Genomic DNA, 19,113 nt, shown 5'->3' on the forward strand with positions numbered 1-19,113 from the left:
AAAATGGCGCGGATTTGATTTTAGTCGGCGCGGATTTGGCGCGGAAAATATTTCAGGATCTCCGTAACAACTCTGGACAGCAGAACGACGGCGCGATCGACCGAAATATTGTGTTCTGCTTTGCGCGGCCGGTAATAAAAATCAGTTCAGTGCGAGATTTCTCTTGTTTCGAACAGAAGAACGATCGCGCGATCGGCCGAAATATTGTGTTCTGCATTGCGCGCCCGATAGGCCGGTAGTTAGTTTGTACTACTTTTCGCGCCCGATTCATGGCTAGGTAAAATCACTGTGTATAAAGAATGGCATGGTCGTATCGCTTATCAGAGTGAATCCAGATCCAACGATGCCTACCAATTAACTGATAATCCTTCCTGTGGTTTTTGTGGAGACGCAGAGGTAAACACGGTCTTCAAATAGCAAAAACCACCTACTAATATTCCTTCCTTCTTCCTAACTGACTACAAGGACGTGGCCGGCGCCGTTATTGATCATTTGAATTTTAGAGTCACTGAAACTTGCACACTGAGAATGCTTGAACAATCCCAGTCAATCATTCAGTTGATTCTTTGTGCAATTTCACTGATTCTGGTCAATCACGGAGTAGCAACCATAGATATGTGTAGTCAGTCAAAGCTAAGCTAAGCTAACTTGATAAGGTGATTTCCATGTGGCGGGGGAAGAAAGTGCTTCGGACTACCATCCGGCGGGAGAGTGCAAAGTTTATGCATCGTTGGCCGTTGTCTTTCGATACGATATGCAGACTATCCGGCCCGATGACCGGTCTATACATTTCCTTTCTTCCTACCTGAGCGATGCCCGCTTTTCCACACTTTCTGTCCTGTCCAGTAGATTTCCTGCAGCGCTACGACGTCGAAGTTGTGGGAATGTAATTAATCGTAGATTATCCTGTCCATGTTCCAAGCTTCCAATCGTGATCCTTTATTCGTCACCTAGGTCGTTGCCGATTGTATCAAGTCGTATTATCTTCTATGTCGTTCGTAATGGTTGTTTTCAAAGGCGGCTTATTGGGCCTGCGCAAACCTCCTGTCTCGTCGGAGGGCTGTCGTGTCAGGGCTGTTTAGCGTCCCACCTAACACCAGGACTTGGGCTTGTGCGCTTTGAGCGGCACACGGTCGCTTTGGCGGAGCCTACTTGCGGATACATGCCGCTTTTTATGGAAGTGTATTAGGGCCCACTGTCAAACCCCACCACATCCTAGGCAGGCACCACAACTCGCAGATGGCCTGGGGAGGGATCGTCAAGCCCTTGGATATAGCCCCTGATGCCCGACATTAATGTCATTTGACACTAATTCGGCTCTCACGCCGCCAATATCAGATTTAGATAAATGACCTATTAGAAAAAAGTTATAGCGTCCTTTAAGGGCTACATGTTTATATAAAAAAAAACATAAATGTAAATAATGTGTGGAAAAAAAATATTAGCAAATTAGTCCCATGACATCGTAATGTCATTTCCCGTCACTGGCTGCAAAAGCATGACGTGAGCACGGTAGCAATTTAGGAAACACGTTGGCCCAAGACCGAAGAACATGATTTCCGAGCGACATGTAAAGCAAGTTATCTGGATAAACAGTTGCATGAATCGAAGCGAATCCTCACTTAAATTCATTTGTTTTGTATATTTGGAGATATTTCAACTGATCATTGTTGATCTTATTTTACAATAGATTCATGATGGTACATGATGTACCACAGTGCCAGTCAGATAATCGATTACCGTGGTGTTGTTCAACAGTAATCTATCCTTGAAGTAGCCTTTCAGGACCTTGCACAGGTAGTCAGGAACGTTCAAACGGTGAAGGGAGTCAGCTAAAGCCTCCGAGCTGGTACAGTTAAAAGCATGTTTTACATTTAGTGTTTAGTAATCAATGCACAATGGCCTAATATATGGAGATTCACGAAGTGAGCTATATTGTTAATATACTATATATTTGCTATTACGATTTATTTTAAGTGGTTTCAAGTTGATTAATTTATATCCGCAATAGTAGGGTAGTTTGTTAATAGTTTGGCTGTGTTTGTGGTTGGAAAAGTAGATATTCGCTTTGATGTGCAGAAAAATAAAATCAAAACAAAGCATTGTACAATGGGCCACGCCGAGAAATTTAGATGAAAAAATATTTTTCCTTTAGAGATGATATATTAGCAACAATAGTGTCTCCAGCAAAGTCATAGGAACTTGTTTAAGCTTTATTTGGATGTTTACATTTTGAGATAAATTTAGTAACTTCTGTATTGCTCATTTCAATATTCTACCAGACTAGAAAGTTGTTCCTTATTTAATTTTAAGACACATTGCTGAAGCTGTATGTTTATATCATTTTTTCAACAAATCTCACAGTAATATCCCGTTTTTATCACCCACTGGTAAATTTGGGGGGGATAAAAAAGAGAACACAAAATCGGAATTTTTATTTTCATTTTTTTAATTGACCTTTCCCGTAAAAAAAATTCGATCAATCGATTCTCTACACTTAATCGACATTTTATTTCTCGGTAATATAAATTGACGAACACGTTCGTTAAAGTTTATTTTTACTGATATCTCGTGAATAAATATGACGTTTACACAAGTTACTGAAACTCGGCAATCAAGTTTGCCATAGTGATCGGTAGTTCGGAGTCTAACCGAGTCTCGGCAAACCCCTTCTGTCAGACGAATAACCTCTAACGTGCTCCATTGCTGTTAAAAACACGTGAAGAAGCAAAAAGCAATGGAAACATTTAAAAATCATCTTTAAATTATCTGGTAAGCATTTAATCTATTCTGTTGAAAATTTAGAATACATTTTACGTTAACATCAACATTAAAAGTAAAGGTACTTATGAACGCATGTATTTTTTTTAGCTCCAGCTGTATTTCACAAACATTCCATGACCGAAGAAGCCAAAATAAGCATATTAGACATCGTTGGAAACACAAGTATGAAACACAAGTATCACAAGTATGAATGCCAAATGATTGAATGATACCCGTTATTTTTCATCGAAAAGGCTCGTTCATTTAAAGGCTCACTCATCGATTTCAGCTTCACAGAGCCACTATTTTGCTTATTATCTTTACAATAATAACTTTTTTAAACAATAATTTTTCTACGATAACGTTTTTTTGATGTTAAAATATTTCAAACTTCCATTTACTTCCATTATTTTAACCTTGTAACATTTTCCCCTAAGACGCTCAATATTAATTATTTCGTTTTTTTGATATTTTTTCTGAACTGATTTCTGGGAACTTCACTTTCCTTTTGCCTCGTCGTCGTTTGTTTGTCATTTCATTGAAGTCGGATGATGTGTTCAATGTACATTTTGGGGCCCCCACAAGCTGTTGGCCTCGGGGCCCCTTCCGGCTAAATCCGGCCCTGTAGTACCCGCACCCGGAGAGCATATCTGATGAAGTTTCGTTGAATGACTTCGATTCTGTTAGTCAATGTTGCATGAAAGGGTGCCCATACAACGACTGCATATTCTAGCAGACTGTGGACGAGAGCACAATACAACGCTTTTAGCGCATAATGTCCTGGAATGGATTCGTGTTTCTTTTCAAAAATCCCAGCATGGCAAATGATTTGGCTGTGATCATGTTGATGTGGTCGTTAAATCTGACTTTAGAGTCAATAATGACACCCAAGTCTTTGATCGATGAAACTCGTAATAAACGGCTGTTTTCAATAAAGTAATCAGTCAGCAATGGATCTCGCAAACGGCTGAATGTTATGGAACTGCATTTAGCAACATTGACTACCATTTCATGAGCACCATCGTAGAAATGTATCAATGTCATTTTGGAGAAAGCAGCAATCCAACTAGTCTCAATTTCACGATATATCTTTAAATTGTCAGCGAATAAAAGCCTAGAGAAGCGAAGACTATTGCACAGGTCATTAACAAACAATTTCGATTGTTGCATCAAGTTTCAATCTACAAAATTGTTGTTTCAACGCTGATTCACTGCTTCATTCAATTAAACATTATTGTTGTTTCAATCCTGCATCGCATGATTGCAACAATAATAATATCGTTCTTTTGACAACCATTCCGTAAAATGGAAAAATTGTATGAACCAAGGTATGAACTGATCAACCTAAATCATCTTGTTTTTTTTATGTCTTTATTATTGAGATTTTCAGCCCGAGGCTGGTTCCTCTCAGAGCTATGAAAAAACTAGGGGGACCTGAAGGGTATTGCCTAGTCTGAGATTTTGTAGTAATTTCCAAATTATTTGATTGTATGCTATTTTTTCATTGTTCATGTTTTTGTTTAAAACGTTTACGTATCGTGTGTGGAGGAAGTTGCCTACTAGGTTGAGTTGCGATCGTAGTCCAGTTTTGGTGCCTTGGACGGTTATCTGCATTTGGGGGTTGGGTTGAATTTCAATCGATGTCCATTTTCATGCACGTGTCGTCAGTGATTGGGTGGGGAGAGGCAGTATCGCGGTATATTGTCTGATTTTCTCAAAATTGCACGCGGCGAACCCTTCATGAAAGGTACCGCCGCGCTTTCTGCACCCGTTTACTTGATTCTTATGGGTGAATAGCATTGCGGTGTATCGTTTGGCGCGGCCGTACCTTTCGACAGTCATTCGCCGCGTGAAGTTTTGTGCAAGTACCCATTTGGGAACATTACAAACGCCGCGCAGTGTATCATATCCAGAAAATCTGACAATACAAGTGTGGGATTCTTCCAACGAGTCCATATTGGCACATTCGATGTCACCGAATATCTGGCAAAGGGGGGGGGGGGTTAAATTAGCGCAAAAGTTTTTAAGTTTTGTTTCACTCGCCTACGGAGCACGTCTCTGATGCTTCCCAACTGATGGGTGGTTCTAAGGTAATCCAGATGGGGACATTCACAGAGTACGTGCTCCACAGTGTTAGGGGTGTTGCAGATGTCGCATATCTTGCGAAATGGTGATTCTCCAGAGAAATCGTGCGATATCCTGGAATGTCCTGTTCGTAGTCTAGACAGGACGATTTGTTCTCTCCAGTTATGTCGGTCTTTCCATTTTCCCGTATCTCCTTTTATTTTTCGGAGGAACAATGATTGTTCACCTCTCCATTCCCTCAACCATGCGTTTTCAATTGTCCGCCTACACCATAGCTTAACATCTGCCCCGGGTACACAATTTGTGAGGCGGCGTCCAGTTCGGCCGATGTTAGCAAGGGAGTCAGCTTCTTCGTTCCCGATGATTCCGCAATGTCCCGGGACCCAGGTAAACGTAATATTGCGCTCTTCGTCATCCAGGAGCGTCTGAATTGCCTGAATCCAAGGATGTTTAGCTTTCGGCGATTCCAAGGCCAGTATGGCGCTAGCGGAATCAGTTGCAATCAGTACCGGTTTGTCGCTCTGTTTAGAGGCAGCAACATAGAGGGCCGCTGCTTCCGCCGAGAAGACGGAACATTGTTCGGGTAGGCTGTAGAATTTCTTAACGTCATGTCCAAAAATACCCACACCAACGGTATCAGCCACCTTTGATCCATCGGAGAATCTCATAGTGGATGTGAAGTATTTATGATTGATCATTTCAGCAAAAAGCGTTTTTGCCCGCGTCGAGTTCGTTCCTCTTTGAAGATGGGTATTCATCGTTCGGTCGAATATGATTTTTCTGGCCATCCAGCTTTGCGGCCCAATACGGTGGAGCCCTTCCACCGGGGGAAGCGTGGATCCGGCCACGTTATTTAGGGCGCGGTTAGCCTGCTCTTCGAGGAGACAAATCTGCCCATCGTCTTTGGTTTTTTCCAAATATCCTATTGCCCTGCAGCATATTGTCAGTGCAGTCTTATGACGGAACGGCAGAGTGCCAGCTTCGACACAGGCAGAGTTGGCGGGAGTGGAAGGGAGTAACCCTGACAGCGCTCTAATAGTGTTGTTGTAGATCGGAGATAAAGTAGTAATCATGAGTTCCATAGCGCGGCAGGTAAGTTCAATGCCTTAAAACAGCCGGCTATCAATAATAGCATCGGAAACACGGCTAGGTCTCGCTCTATCACTGCGGGTGCGTTTGTTAGTGATATTTATGATTAGGCGAACTCGATTTTTGTAAGCTTCCTTCAGCTTGCGGAAATGGTCACGAAAAGTCAGATTTCTATCGATGCCGATTCCTAGGATTTTTATTTATGTTACGCTTAGTTGGTATCGGCTGTTTGTTGATTATGATGGGTTTTGATGGTGGAACGTGGTTTGATTCACAAGCATGTAATCTTCTTCTTCTTCTTCTTCTTCTTTGAGCCGGATGATGACAGCTCGATTAGAGGACCAGTCAAGTTTGACTATATGCCCTGTTGACTTTGCGATTCTCGCGCGTTACAAGTTCAGCTTGCAGGTTTTTACAAAGTCACAAATTTCTTTGTATAGCGTAATATTGTTTGTTTTTAATAGTTCAACTAGAGTGCTATGTTGGAGTTCGAAAGTGTAATTCATCCGTTCATGGCCGTATCGTGGACAATCCATGATAACGTGGTCCGCTGTCTCAGTTTCTTGACACAATTCGCATAATTCGTCTTCCACGATCTTCATTCGAGCTAACCAGAAGCGGGAGTAGTTGTGCCCGGTCATTAGACGGTTTATCAACCTGACACTTCTTCCATCGAGGTTTACGCCTTGATACCACGGTTTTTCACAGTATTCCTTCTGTATTTCAAAATATCGCTTACCCTTCTCCTTAGAGTACTCCTCGTACCACAGCTTAGTGTTCTGCAGCATCTGTGCTCTCAATAATCCAAAAACATCTTTCGTAAACAAAGCGTGTTCTACTGCTGACGTTGCACTCAGACCTTTCCGAGCTAATTCATCCGCAAGTTCATTGCCATTGCATTTGCAAGCATTTGGCAGGCCGCCATGGAATCTGTATATATAACTTGGTTGTAGAGTTGTCTCTCTTCGATTAATTTCAGAGCTATTTCGATGGCCTGAATCTCCGCTGCTGTGATGCTAACGCTCAGATCTAGCCGTAGAGATCGTCTTATCTGTCCCATTTCGATGTATACACCTATTCCGCAGACTGTCGACTCTTTAGAGGCATCGGTAAATACTCTTCCCCTTCCTTTGTACTTGCCATACATTATTCCCAATGTTGCTTGTTTTAGTTTAGCGATTGGTTGGTTTTTCTTCGGTCCCGATATTCCATCTAGTGAAGCACTAATTTCAACTGTAACAGAACTAGGCACATCCACGATTGGCATGATTCTGTCGAATATCATTTTGTTTTTGTAGTATGTGACCTCCATGAATGAGAACTTGTCTTCCCCTCCTGCTTCATTCACCTGCGCTTGTCTAAGCTGTTCCGAAACTACGTTTCTCCTTTCAAAGCACCGTGCAATGTTTCTTCCTGTTGCATATTCCATTCGTAAGTCCAATGGTTCTTGAGCAGAGATTGCTGTCAGAGCGTTAAGTGGTGTACTTTTTGTGCATCCAGTTACCTTTCGTAAGCACTGATTGTTAAGAGTTTTTATTATGGCTCGATTGCTCTTCTTAGCGTTCCACGTGACAGTACAGCCATATTCCATTACGCTTCTTATAAGAGCCGTGTAGACCTTCGTCAGCACTTGAGGATGGCTTCCACATTTTATGCCGGATATTATCTTAATCATATTTAGCCTGTCGTTGATTTTTTTCCGGGTCTCCCTTATATGAATCCCGAAGCTGAGGTAACGATCTATCGTCACTCCCAGGTGACGAGTGCTTTTCACCGTTTCTAGAGGGGTGTTATTTATATTGACATTTAGGCTCTGTCTCATTTGGAGAATTAAACTTAAAAGTGACAGTTCGAAAATTATTAAATAACCCAGTCATAAGAATGGCTGGTGCTACCCAGCAATTCCAATAAGACATCGATGCAAAATGATTCGATATCTGTCAAAAGTAATCTTGCTCTGCGAGCAGGGTTATTTGATAATTATTGAAATGTCACTTTTAAGTTTAATTTCAGTTTAATTCTCCAAATGAGACAGACCCTCAGGGTTCTGTCACCGTTCGTGAAGAGGATTATTTTTGTTTTCTCCGGATTGATTGTGAAGTTCAGGTTTTGCGTTTCTAGTGTGAATTTATCCACAGCGTTTTGTACGTTTCTGGTAAGTGCATCTATATTTTGGGCCTTGACGATTATCCCAAAGTCGTCTGCGTATTGCACTAGGACTACGTCCTTGCCGGTAGTACTGGTATGGAGCCCCACGGTATACAGGTTGAATAAGGTTGGCGATAACACGTCACCCTGCGGCAGGCCGTTGGAGATAAGGCGAACTGCAGTTCCATTCCTTAGCTGCATCATTATTTGGCGATTATGAAGAAAGGAAGTTATCCAGACAATCAGTTCGTTGGGCACCATCAAGGAGCACAGTACTTCTTCCAGCTTATCCGTTTGCACGGCATTGAAGGCGTTAGATAAATCCACGCAAACCATAGCAGAGATGAATCCATCCCGTTTATTTTGCTTGATGCTGTTGATTACGTAGGAGAGGCAAGTATTTGTCGACATATTTCTACGGAATCCGAAAGATGTTTTGGGAAGGATATTTCGTTGCTCCATGAAGTCTTGTAATCTTTCCAAAACCGCGGAATTTACGATTTTGGTTGGCGTTGGTACTAGAGATATTGGCCGTTTTCCGGTTGCCGTGCTCTGGTCTCTTCCAGGTTTTGGGATCGCAACAACTTTAATGGTTTTTAGAGTGTCACTGATCCTGCCGTTCCTCCACATTCTATTTAGGTCCTCGATAATACTTGTGGTGCTCGTTGCGCTTAAGTTTCTAAGCACTTCATAGGTGATACGGTCGTTTCCTGGAGCTGTATTTTTCTTCCGATGTAGGATACGATGCCAGCTTTCAAGGTTGAGAATGTCGTAGTGTGCGGATACTCCGTAGGACCCTTCGACACGTCCATCATTTTTTCCGAAGTGCGTGTCCAGAAAATCTTCTGCTTCTTCTTGAACATCCCAGGCTACGTTGTTTTGCGTTCGATGAACATGTTTCCCAGATAGACGGTTGATTTTTTTCCACAGCTCTTTGGAATCGGTGAACGGGTTACTTCTTCCGGAAACTCCTGCAATTTCTTAAGAATCTCCTGTCGCTTCTTTCGTTAGAAAATGGCTGTTTTCTCTTAAACTCGATCAAATTAACTTCACTGGACATGCTGTTGAAATTTTTCCTTGCTTCACTCTTCTCCTTCCAGGCTTTATTAACGTCTCCACCAGAATTTTGACTTTCGAACATCCTTCTTTTTGTGTTTTTCCGAAATTCGCTTCATGTAGTCTACCAAATCTTCCGCTTTATCGTCGTATTGTCCAATTGTGATTTTTCTTCATGGATTCGTTTACGGTTGTATATGTACCTTACCTCTCGATTGGCACGTGTTAAGTTGAGGCACGTTTCAACAGATAGGTGATGGCTGCCTCCGATGCCAGTGTCCAGTACTTTCCAGGAAGCTTCCGGAAAAAGAGCTGCTGTACACATTGTCAAGTCAATTGCTGAAGAATTTCTATTAGTTTGAATGGGTATAAACGTTTTCGATCCATTGTTCAGCAGAAGTAGATTGTAGTCGTTTACAATCTGTAACAAAATTTCCCCTCGTCGGTCGTTTCTGCTCACATCGTTGTCCCACACATAGTGGTGGGCGTTGAGGTCCCCTCCTATAATCGTCTTCTTAAACGGTCGAAGTGCGACAACTATTCTACTCATATCGTCCTCAAACATATTGTTAGGAATTGTTGGGCTGACATAAATTGATGCTATTACTAAATCTGATCCTGCTATTCTAATTGCTACTATTTGGGTGTGTTCAGACAATGTTGGTATTTGTACTGGGTAGTAATTGTATGAATTTCTGAGGTAAATGGCTGTACCGCCATAGTTATCTGATCTTGACTGTAGTATTTTATGGAAATTTGAAATATTATATCTATTGGTTTTTTCTAGCTCATATTGTGTCCATGTTTCCGACAACAATGCAACGTCGTAATTTTCCGATTCTAATACTCTTTGGATTTCTGATTTGTTGGAACTCAAACTTTGGATGTTGCTTTGGAAAATTTTAAACAAATTAGCCATTTTTAAAATTTTAATTATACAATTGTTCTCCTGAGATCAAAACACTCGTTTGAAATCACTTTGAATGTCTCTTGAACTTCGTTGGGTAAATTTTGATCGACAATCATGGAAATAAACTTCATAACCTGCTCTTGAAATACCCTATTCGCATTTTCGACCGCTTTTTGTGTAGCCTCCTGTACGAGACTTTGAATTCGCTCCGTGTCATGTACCCGGTGGGGGTTATTCAGCCCCACGCCGGTGCTTAATTCTGATTTCTTCTGCTTTTGGTCAAGCGTTTCCTTATCAGAGCCGTCCTCTGCACCAGCTTCGCGTTGTCGTTTCCCTTTTCTTCGCTTATCCTTCTCGTTTTCAGCCGGCTTCCACAGCTTCACCGCTGGAGCGATGCGTTCTCGTGGTAAGTTTGTTTTCTCCCACTGTTGCTTGAAATTCTCGTTGGATTTCACGGCTGATGCATAAGTTTCTAGCGATGGGTAGTCCTGCATGTTGCTCAGAATTTCATACCCGTTAGAGCACGTGACTGGGCACTGGTCTCGGGCCTCGGTGTACGTCAGATTCGTTTTCGCGCGGACTGTGTTGATGTTCATTTGGCGTTTTCTTTCTGGACATTTCGGGTCGGTGGAACTGTGCCCTTCTGTTCTGCAACTAGCACATCTGATGGGTTGCTGGCATTGTTCGTAATCTATTTCCTCTTCGTGGCGGTTGCCACACTGTCGACAACGGCGTGAGCCATTGCAATTGATGGTCCGGTGGCCGTACCTCAAGCAGTTCTCACACAGATCAACTTTCTTGATGAAGGGTAGCACGCGTGCAATGCAGGAAAACAGTCTCACCTTTTCAGGGAGCTTGTTTGTGCGGAATGTCACACTGACAGCACTTGATGGTATTTTGTTTCCATTGATGAATCGATGTAATCGGCGGATTTGCAGTACCGGGACTTCGCATTCCAGGTCGTTTTCAATTTCTTCTTCTGTGAGATGTACTGGAACTCCTGTGATTTTTCCGGTGATCGAAATCAGATGGGTTGGGATGTATGCTCGGTAGTATGTGCTTTCGGTGTTCATTTTTTGTAGTAGTAAATTCGCCTTGATGAAGTTGTTTAGCAGCACGATGACTTTGAATCGGCCGACATACTTCATGTCGATTATGTGTCCGCGAAGTCCTGGAATTTTCCGGATCGTTGCTCCGAGTGCGAACTTATTGATTTTTGCATCTGGTCTTTGCTTATCTACCAGTTCGACGTAGACTTTATTTGGGGGTGTGTCGGAGAGGGTGTACACGATGTTGTTCCATTGCTGTCTACCGTTCTGCTGTCGGTCATAACCGGATTTTCTACTGTGTTCGGTTACAGACGGATTTCCGACATCTTGGTTTACCGGGTTATCTCCCCCGATAGCACCATCTTCTTCGGAACCATCAGGTTCCTCCATGATATGTCACTTTGCACCTAACCTCACTAGTTTTTTTTCTGTATGTCGAAACAAAATGGCCGCCGCAAGCAGCTGGCGTCTCTTGCACTTATCGCAGTAAATTGCTTGAACTTTGTCACTAATTCGGTATTAATTCTCAATTTTCACTAATATCTTCCCTCGGGAACTCGCACAGGTGATTTTTGGATGATTTCGCTCTCTACACACTTGTTAATTCCGTTCACGATTCGACCGTATCAAAATTGAAACGCACGCGACCGTTCTCGGGATGCAACTGGGCATGTAATCTGACGCATTTTTCCACTGAGATGTCAAAACCGGCCTCCTGTGCCCATTTGGCGACCGCGGTAACTGCTGCCTGTAACTTTCGCCTGACACTTCTCGGGTGTACGCCGGTCACGATGAGAAGGATATCATCAGCGTAAACGAGTATATATATTCCACTGGGGAGTACGGAGAAGATACCGCTCATGGCCACAAGAAATAGAGTAACCGCAATTACCGAACCCTGTGGAACGCCTGTTTCTTCTTTAAATATATTTGATTCGCAATAGCCCACGAGAACCTGGAAGGTACGTCCACTCAAAAAGTTCTTAATGAAAGTAAGCAAGTTTCCAGTAATTCCCCAACTCGCCATCTTATCTAGGATACCAGGACACCAAGTTCTATTGTAAGCCTTAGCGAGATCCAAGGACGCCATCTCAATGTGGAGCCCGTTTTTTGTTGCGTCATCAATGATCTGTCCAAGAGATGCCAGATAAGTGCCGGTTCCGAGGCCGGGCCGGAAGGCGTGCTGTCGATAGTCTAGTCTCCGGTTCTCTGCCAGAAACTCGATCAGCCGTCGATTAACCATTCGCTCCATTATTTTAGAGATGCAGCTGGTCAGAGCGATTGGCCGGTAGCTGCTGACATCTTCGGTAGAGCCGCTGTTTTTAGGTATAGGTATGACGAAGCTATGACTCCAGCTGCTCGGAAGCGTTCCGGCAGTCCACTCTTGGTTGATGGTGGAGAGAAGGGTGGTCTTTCCTCTGAACGGAAGATTCTTCAGCATCGGGTATCCTATGTCGTCTGGACCCACCCAGAGGCCCCAGAGGCCTTTTGAAGGGCATTGTGGAAGGAAATTCTGACCTTTATCTGGTGGGACTGGAAATCTGGGTACTGCTGTTTCGGGAAGTGGGTGTCGTTTTAAAAATGGGTCTGAATAGCGGTGTAGTGAAGATAACTCGTAGAAATATTCCACTAGGGAATCAGCAATGCTCTTCGGATCTCTTGTGGTTGTACCTTTCACTTTTAAAGCCATTCCTTTATACCGTCTTTTTCCTTGTATACTATTTATTCGCATCCAAATCTCTGATGAGGACTGGTTTTCATTAATGGAGTCGAGAAACTCAGTCCAGGATTTGTCTTTCGCTTCCCTTATCACCTGCCTGCAGCTATTACGGGCAGCTTGATACTCCTCCAGGGTGCGTATGGTATCGGGGTGGTCTTCAGGTAGGTTTCTTCTTGTTCGTTTGACTGCTCGTAATAGTTTTCTTCGCAATTTGACTGCTTTTTTAACGTCCTCGTTCCACCAGTGGAGCGCACGGCGTCCAGGTTTTGTACTGGTTCTCGGGATATTGGACGAGGCTGCAAGGTTGATAGCCGCGGTAAAGTCCGAGATTGACATTGGAGCATCGGTGTCCAGTTCGGCTTCGAGTGTGGTTTGGAAGCCCGTCCAATCAGCTTGGTTGTAAAGCCACCGGGGTCTTCTCGAAGTCTCGGGTGCAGCCCTGTTTTCCAGTGTGATACAGATTGGGGTGTGGTCGCTTCCCCTGAAGTCGGCGTCCACGGACCAAAGAAAACGGTTGGTGATGAGAGCCGATACGAGCGAAATATCGATCGCAGATTCTACTTGGCCGCGAAAGAATGTAGGTGAGCCGTCATTCAGAATAGTCAAGTTTCGACGGCTAGCAAGATTAGCAATGATGATGCCTCTCGCGCTAAATCATCTTATCTACAAGAAGTAGGCATGGAGCAGAGGTAAGGTAGATGACTCTCACTCGCCCATGCATTGGTTCAATTTCGTTTCTGTTACATTTTTCTTTTTTGTTGATGTCATCGTAGGGTCGATGAAGTAGTTTCGCAGCACTTCCAAACGTAAAAACAACAATGAATGGTCCAATGCACCGAATGAACACAATGACGTTTGAGCCGGGCGCTGTTTACTAAAAATGAACACTTGCATGAACACTGTTCATTCTTAGTAAACAGCGCACCGCTCAAACGTCAATGATGAACTCGGTGCATTGGACCATATTGTTGTTTTCTGATGTATTATTTACAGTGACAGCTGAAAATCATGGTTGAAACGCGTATGGACTAAACCACGATGACGTCACCCGTCTATTTTCAGTAAGAAGAAAACCTCATCTGAGGGCAAAGTTTACAAAAAATGAACATCAACGTGAACATCCGGTGAACTAAAAGCTCTGAATTCATTCAAATGTTCATCGGCCCGCAGCGGATGTCATTTTTTCGGGCAAAGAGAAGAAGATTCGTGAAAAAAGAAGACGCTCGTGGTTAAGTCCATGGGTAATTCAATCCTATTTGTGGTTGTATCAATAAAAAATATTGTTATTTGTAAATCAATGCAAATATATTGTTGTTTTTTGGAGTAATCCGATAGCCTTTCGGTACAACTATGTTGTACGAGAAAGGCAAAAATGTGCCAAACATTGCTTTTTGTTGCTGAAACAATTCGATAAAAGTTGGAAGGTGCAACATTTGATGGAACTCTACAGCTACCATGGGATAAAAATTACAAGTATTTTCGTGCAAAATCAAAAGAATTTCGCGGAAGTTTGAAACAATATCTTTGGATATTGAATAGAATTCCCACAAATTTTCAAAACAATTTTCTTGTTGGAATACCGTTGTCGGGGGTAACAACCCGACTAGAAGAGCATAACAAAAACCGAACACAATTTTAACATATTAGGATATTTATAACTTAATTTGATACAATTTTGTTCTTAGTAGCCATTATCTTTCAAATGTTGTAACAGAATTTTATCATATTATGATTTAAAAAATGCTTAATACTGAATTGCCCAACAGTAGGCAATTAAAATCGATGAAGCAAAGTCTCCCAGCCATAGACATCAAAACGCTGAGATAATTTGTAATATAGTTAGTTTCATGTTCATGAATATTCTTGTTCAGACAAAAACAATAATTTCTATAAGAAAATTATTTTGAGCTTTTTAGTGGAATGTTTTCACCTGTCATAAGACGAGTTTAAACAATCCCATTGAATTCCACCACTTAATTGTATCCTGACAGATACGTATTTCGACCTCAACAGTAAGGCCGTCTTCAGTGTCTTGTACTTGACTCGACACTGAAGACGGCCTTACTGTTGAGGTCGAAATACGTATCTGTCAGGATACAATTAAGTGGTGGAATTCAATGGAATAATTTCTAATTTGATAAGAAAATTATTTTGAGCTTTTTAGTGGAATGTCTTCACTTGTCATAAGACGAGTTAATACCATCCCATTAATTTAATTGTATCTTGACAGATACGTATTTCGACCTCAAAGGTAAGGCCGTCTTCAGTGTCTCGTACTTGACTCGACTAAGTCGACTAAGTCGAGTCAAGTACGAGACACTGAAGACGGCCTTACCTTTGAGGTCGAAATACGTATCTGTCAAGATACAATTAAGTGGTGGAATTCAATGGGATGGTATTAACTCGTCTTATGACAAGTGAATTTCTAATTGTTGATCATAATCTGGAAATCTATCACGACCCGTAAAAAATTCCAACTGCACAGTAAACAATATATTTTGTATCTGATTATGTTATAAATTTCTAACAAAATATGTTATTTTTATGATAAAATTGTAACAAAATTTGATAGTTTTTTGTTTCAAGTAGTGTAATTTTTGATAGAAATTTAGATATTTTAACAACATCCTGCACCTCGTTTCTAACAAATTTTGTTATAAAAATTTAGTATAACATAATAAAATATGTTGATATAATTTTGATATCTCCTTCTAGTCGGGAATGGGTCAAATGGGGGTGAGAATCCCTCATGTTTTCCAGTATCAAAATATACAAAGCAATGCTTAGCTCTTCTAACTAAACCTAGGATAGATGGATCACCGTTTTGAAACCGGTTCATTATCACGTCACATTTTCACGGGAAACTTTTCAGTATTACAACGAGAAAAAAGCTTTGGAAATTTGAAGGAATTTCTATTCAACATCCAAAAAAATATTGTTCCAAATTACTGCAAAAAATAATTTTTGCGATGATTTTATTTTGTTTTTTTTTCTCGTGAATATCTTTGGATTAGGCACGAAAATGCTTTTAACGTTCAATTTATTTTCCTGATATTTAAAATAAAAATTAAACAATGAGTGTATGACTTTGTTGCTAAAATATCATCTCCAGGTGAAAATATTTTTTTGGTCCTAATTCATCGGTGTGGCCCATTGTGCATTGGAAGCAACTTTCGTGATTTACTAAATGAACTAACTTTCGTTCCATCTGAGGTAAGTAGGAATTACTTTTGATCAAGGATGGTTTCGATCATTTTGTCAAACCTATCAAACAATAAAATTCGAAATTCAACTTCTAAAATGAATTATATTAATAAGAAAGCCAACTCTGATCAAATGATGAAAACTGATCGGCAATCCTAACTTATGAATAAATGGTAACACCAAATATAACTATAACCACTCCCTCTTACTATGATTGAAATGATTGTTTAGGCTTTTCTTATGTTTCATATTTTAGGAGTACGCTGCCGGGTTGCCCGCATATCTTTGCAATACTTGTGCCCGGCAAATTGAGGGGTTTACCAATTTCAAACGACAGGCTTTGTGTGTTCTAAAGTTTGCAATAGCCTTGTTGGCTTCACGACAAAAAAACGATCCGCAACCGATGGTCGATTTATATGAATCTGATAAGAGTGGCCAAATAAGACACATTCTAAACCAACTGAAACTAACCGACAATGAAGAATTATCAATTGAACATTTGTTGGGTAGCATTAGAAACAATCGAAATATTGAGATCATAGACAAGGAAGTTATATTCGAAGAAGTGAGCGTTGACATTGAATCCGATCACGACAATGATATTGAATCAGAAAATGCATTCTCAGAAAGTGACACGCCTGAGCCAATATCAAAATCTGGGAAAAGTGTGAACAACCAAATAAAAAGGTCAAATTCGAAGGCAAAACGAAGAATAATACGAAAGGATGGTCAAAAGTTCAAACTATGCCAATTGGAGGGCTGTGGCGAAGAATATTTGGTTGGGAATCGAGTGGAGTACGTGCAGCACGAGAAGAATTTCCACCGCTATGGATGCAACGTTTGCGGACGAGTGCTGGCCTCACGAACGTCGTTCCGCAATCACGTCTTGCTACACGATGGAGAAGAGGTGAAAGCCAAGTGCGAGTTTTGCGGGAGAGCATTCACCACCAAAGGAAGCATGATGGTTCACATAAGAGAAGTGCATAATAATACTGGCGTGCACTTCAACTGCCAGTACTGTGGAAAAGGCTTCATGGAGTAAGTATTTGTCCAAGTCATATCAAAGTAATCAGTATTCTAAATAAAGTCTAATAGCACCACAAGGTCGATTAGCAGTTAATGTTAGCAATTGAAGGAATTTAGTTTACCAAGGAATTTAGTTCTTGCCCCCCTGGCTACATATTGACATTAAGGTGCTTCCATTACCATTAGCCCACCCCATATTAGTCTCTGTGAAGCTTTGCGGTTGTTGTTCTACACATATCAGAATGTTACGTCACGTGAGCGATTGTAGAGCTTTTGTGTGTCATAAATGCAGTTAAACTATAGTTCCACGATCTTGATCTTCTGGCTTAAGCTATTTATCAAGGATGATCCCGATCATTTAGTAATTTGAGTACGACCGTTTGGCAGTTTATCATTCACTCATTTCAAAGTTGAATTTCGGCTGTATGATGAACTTTCAGCCCTCTACATCCTAAATCCTAGGCGAGTAACACAACTCGCAAGCGGAGGAAGAGGTTGTTTAACGTGACTAAAATTTACTTACGGTGATGAATGCTTCATCGTAAAAAAAGGGCGTTCAAGTACGTACGTACACCAAGGCGTATTTAATATAAAAGAAGCGATATTTTTCCTTTATATTGTGTTTAGGGTTAGTTAGAAGTTTAAAAGCAATCTACTTTAAAAATATCATTCAGTACAGTATTTTTGAATCTTTATTTCTAGACAAAAAGATCTCAATGCTCATCTTCACAACCACAAGTCCTGCGAAATATGTGACAAATCTTTTTCGGATCTTCCTGGTTGGATCAATCATAATCGTAAACACCATCCTGAAACACTATTCACATGTGACTACTGCGAGCATACATCATTGAGCCAATCATTATTGGATAGGCATAAACGCATGAAGCACTCAGAAAACAGCAACGAGCAACTTCCCCAAAGATTCACTATTTTTGCAATCAACAGCGCTGCATTCCATCAGTGCCCTCAGTGTAAATTTCAGTTTACTAATAACGACTTCCTACTTCAACATAATGAACAAGTCCACAACCGAAGACAAGTGGACAAGCAAGATCGCCCGATACAGCGAAGATCCAAGGAAGAAAGGGAGAAATTCGACCTGCGTTACAGTTGTGAAACTTGCGGCAAAAAGTACCGGTTCAAAAATTCTTTGTGGTCTCACAGACACAAAGAACACAACGTTGACCAAAGTACAGCCATATGCGACATATGTGGCCAAAATTTTAAGCACCAATCCTACCTCGCCGCTCACATGGCCAACAAGCATGTCACAGAGTGTCCCTTTCGTTGCGATCGTTGTCCCAAGGCGTACTCTCAAGCTTATCTTCTGAAAGAGCACGCAAAATGCCACGATACGGAGAAGCGACACAAATGTTCCCACTGTGACTATCGAGCCAAACAGTCCCACATGCTGAAGGACCACGTCAGTCGAATGCACACCACCGAACGGCCGGCTAAGTGCAATGAATGTGATAGAGCCTTTATCAACAATAGCGAGCTGAAAAAGCACATGGCCATCCACAGCAGCGAGATGCATTTTCAGTGCGAACAGTGCGAACAAGTGTTCCGGCGGAAAATGGACCTTGCCAGACACAGAACTCGGATGCATACGGAAATTGGTGCGAAAAAGCGAAAAGCTGAGATTGCGAAGCAAGATGTAGATGTCATGATATCAACTAGTGAAGATGCGTCGACAAAAGCAGATTAGACATCAATTTTGAATGTTAATGCATAAAACAGACATGGGGTATTGAACAAACTTGATATTTATTAAATATTTAAATGGCATTACATATATCGTACACCTTTTTGAAGGATCTTGTTGGTACTCATTGATGCGAGAAAGACAAATCGTAGGCAATCCAAGCATCCAATGGATCGGAATTTGTAGACTTCTGACGTGATGACATTTCCCGTAAAAATGAAATGCGTTTTGCTGCTGAGAATAGGGCCTTCTACCGTTTATGTAACCAGCTTAAGTCCACAACATTCAGATCATTACCAAATTTGTTTTATTTTAAATCCCAATTCTAATCAAATTGCCAGACCGGTAAGCTTTC

The 19,113-nt window shown here is 41.4% G+C and overlaps 1 protein-coding gene across 1 annotated transcript; it reads left to right on the forward strand.

The window, feature by feature from the left end:
- Positions 1-1,795: 1,795 nt before the first annotated feature.
- LOC134215699 (zinc finger protein 62-like) lies at positions 1,796-18,870 on the forward strand. Its single transcript, XM_062694829.1, has 3 exons — positions 1,796-1,925; positions 16,281-17,062; positions 17,753-18,870. Exons 1-3 carry the CDS (start codon positions 1,911-1,913, stop codon positions 18,759-18,761), a joined length of 1,806 nt encoding a protein of 601 aa, XP_062550813.1. The 5' UTR covers positions 1,796-1,910; the 3' UTR covers positions 18,762-18,870.
- The last annotated feature ends 243 nt before the right edge of the window (positions 18,871-19,113 follow it).

Source organism: Armigeres subalbatus, chromosome 2 (genome assembly GCF_024139115.2).
Source record: "Armigeres subalbatus isolate Guangzhou_Male chromosome 2, GZ_Asu_2, whole genome shotgun sequence".
Classification (NCBI taxonomy): Eukaryota; Metazoa; Arthropoda; class Insecta; order Diptera; family Culicidae; genus Armigeres; species Armigeres subalbatus.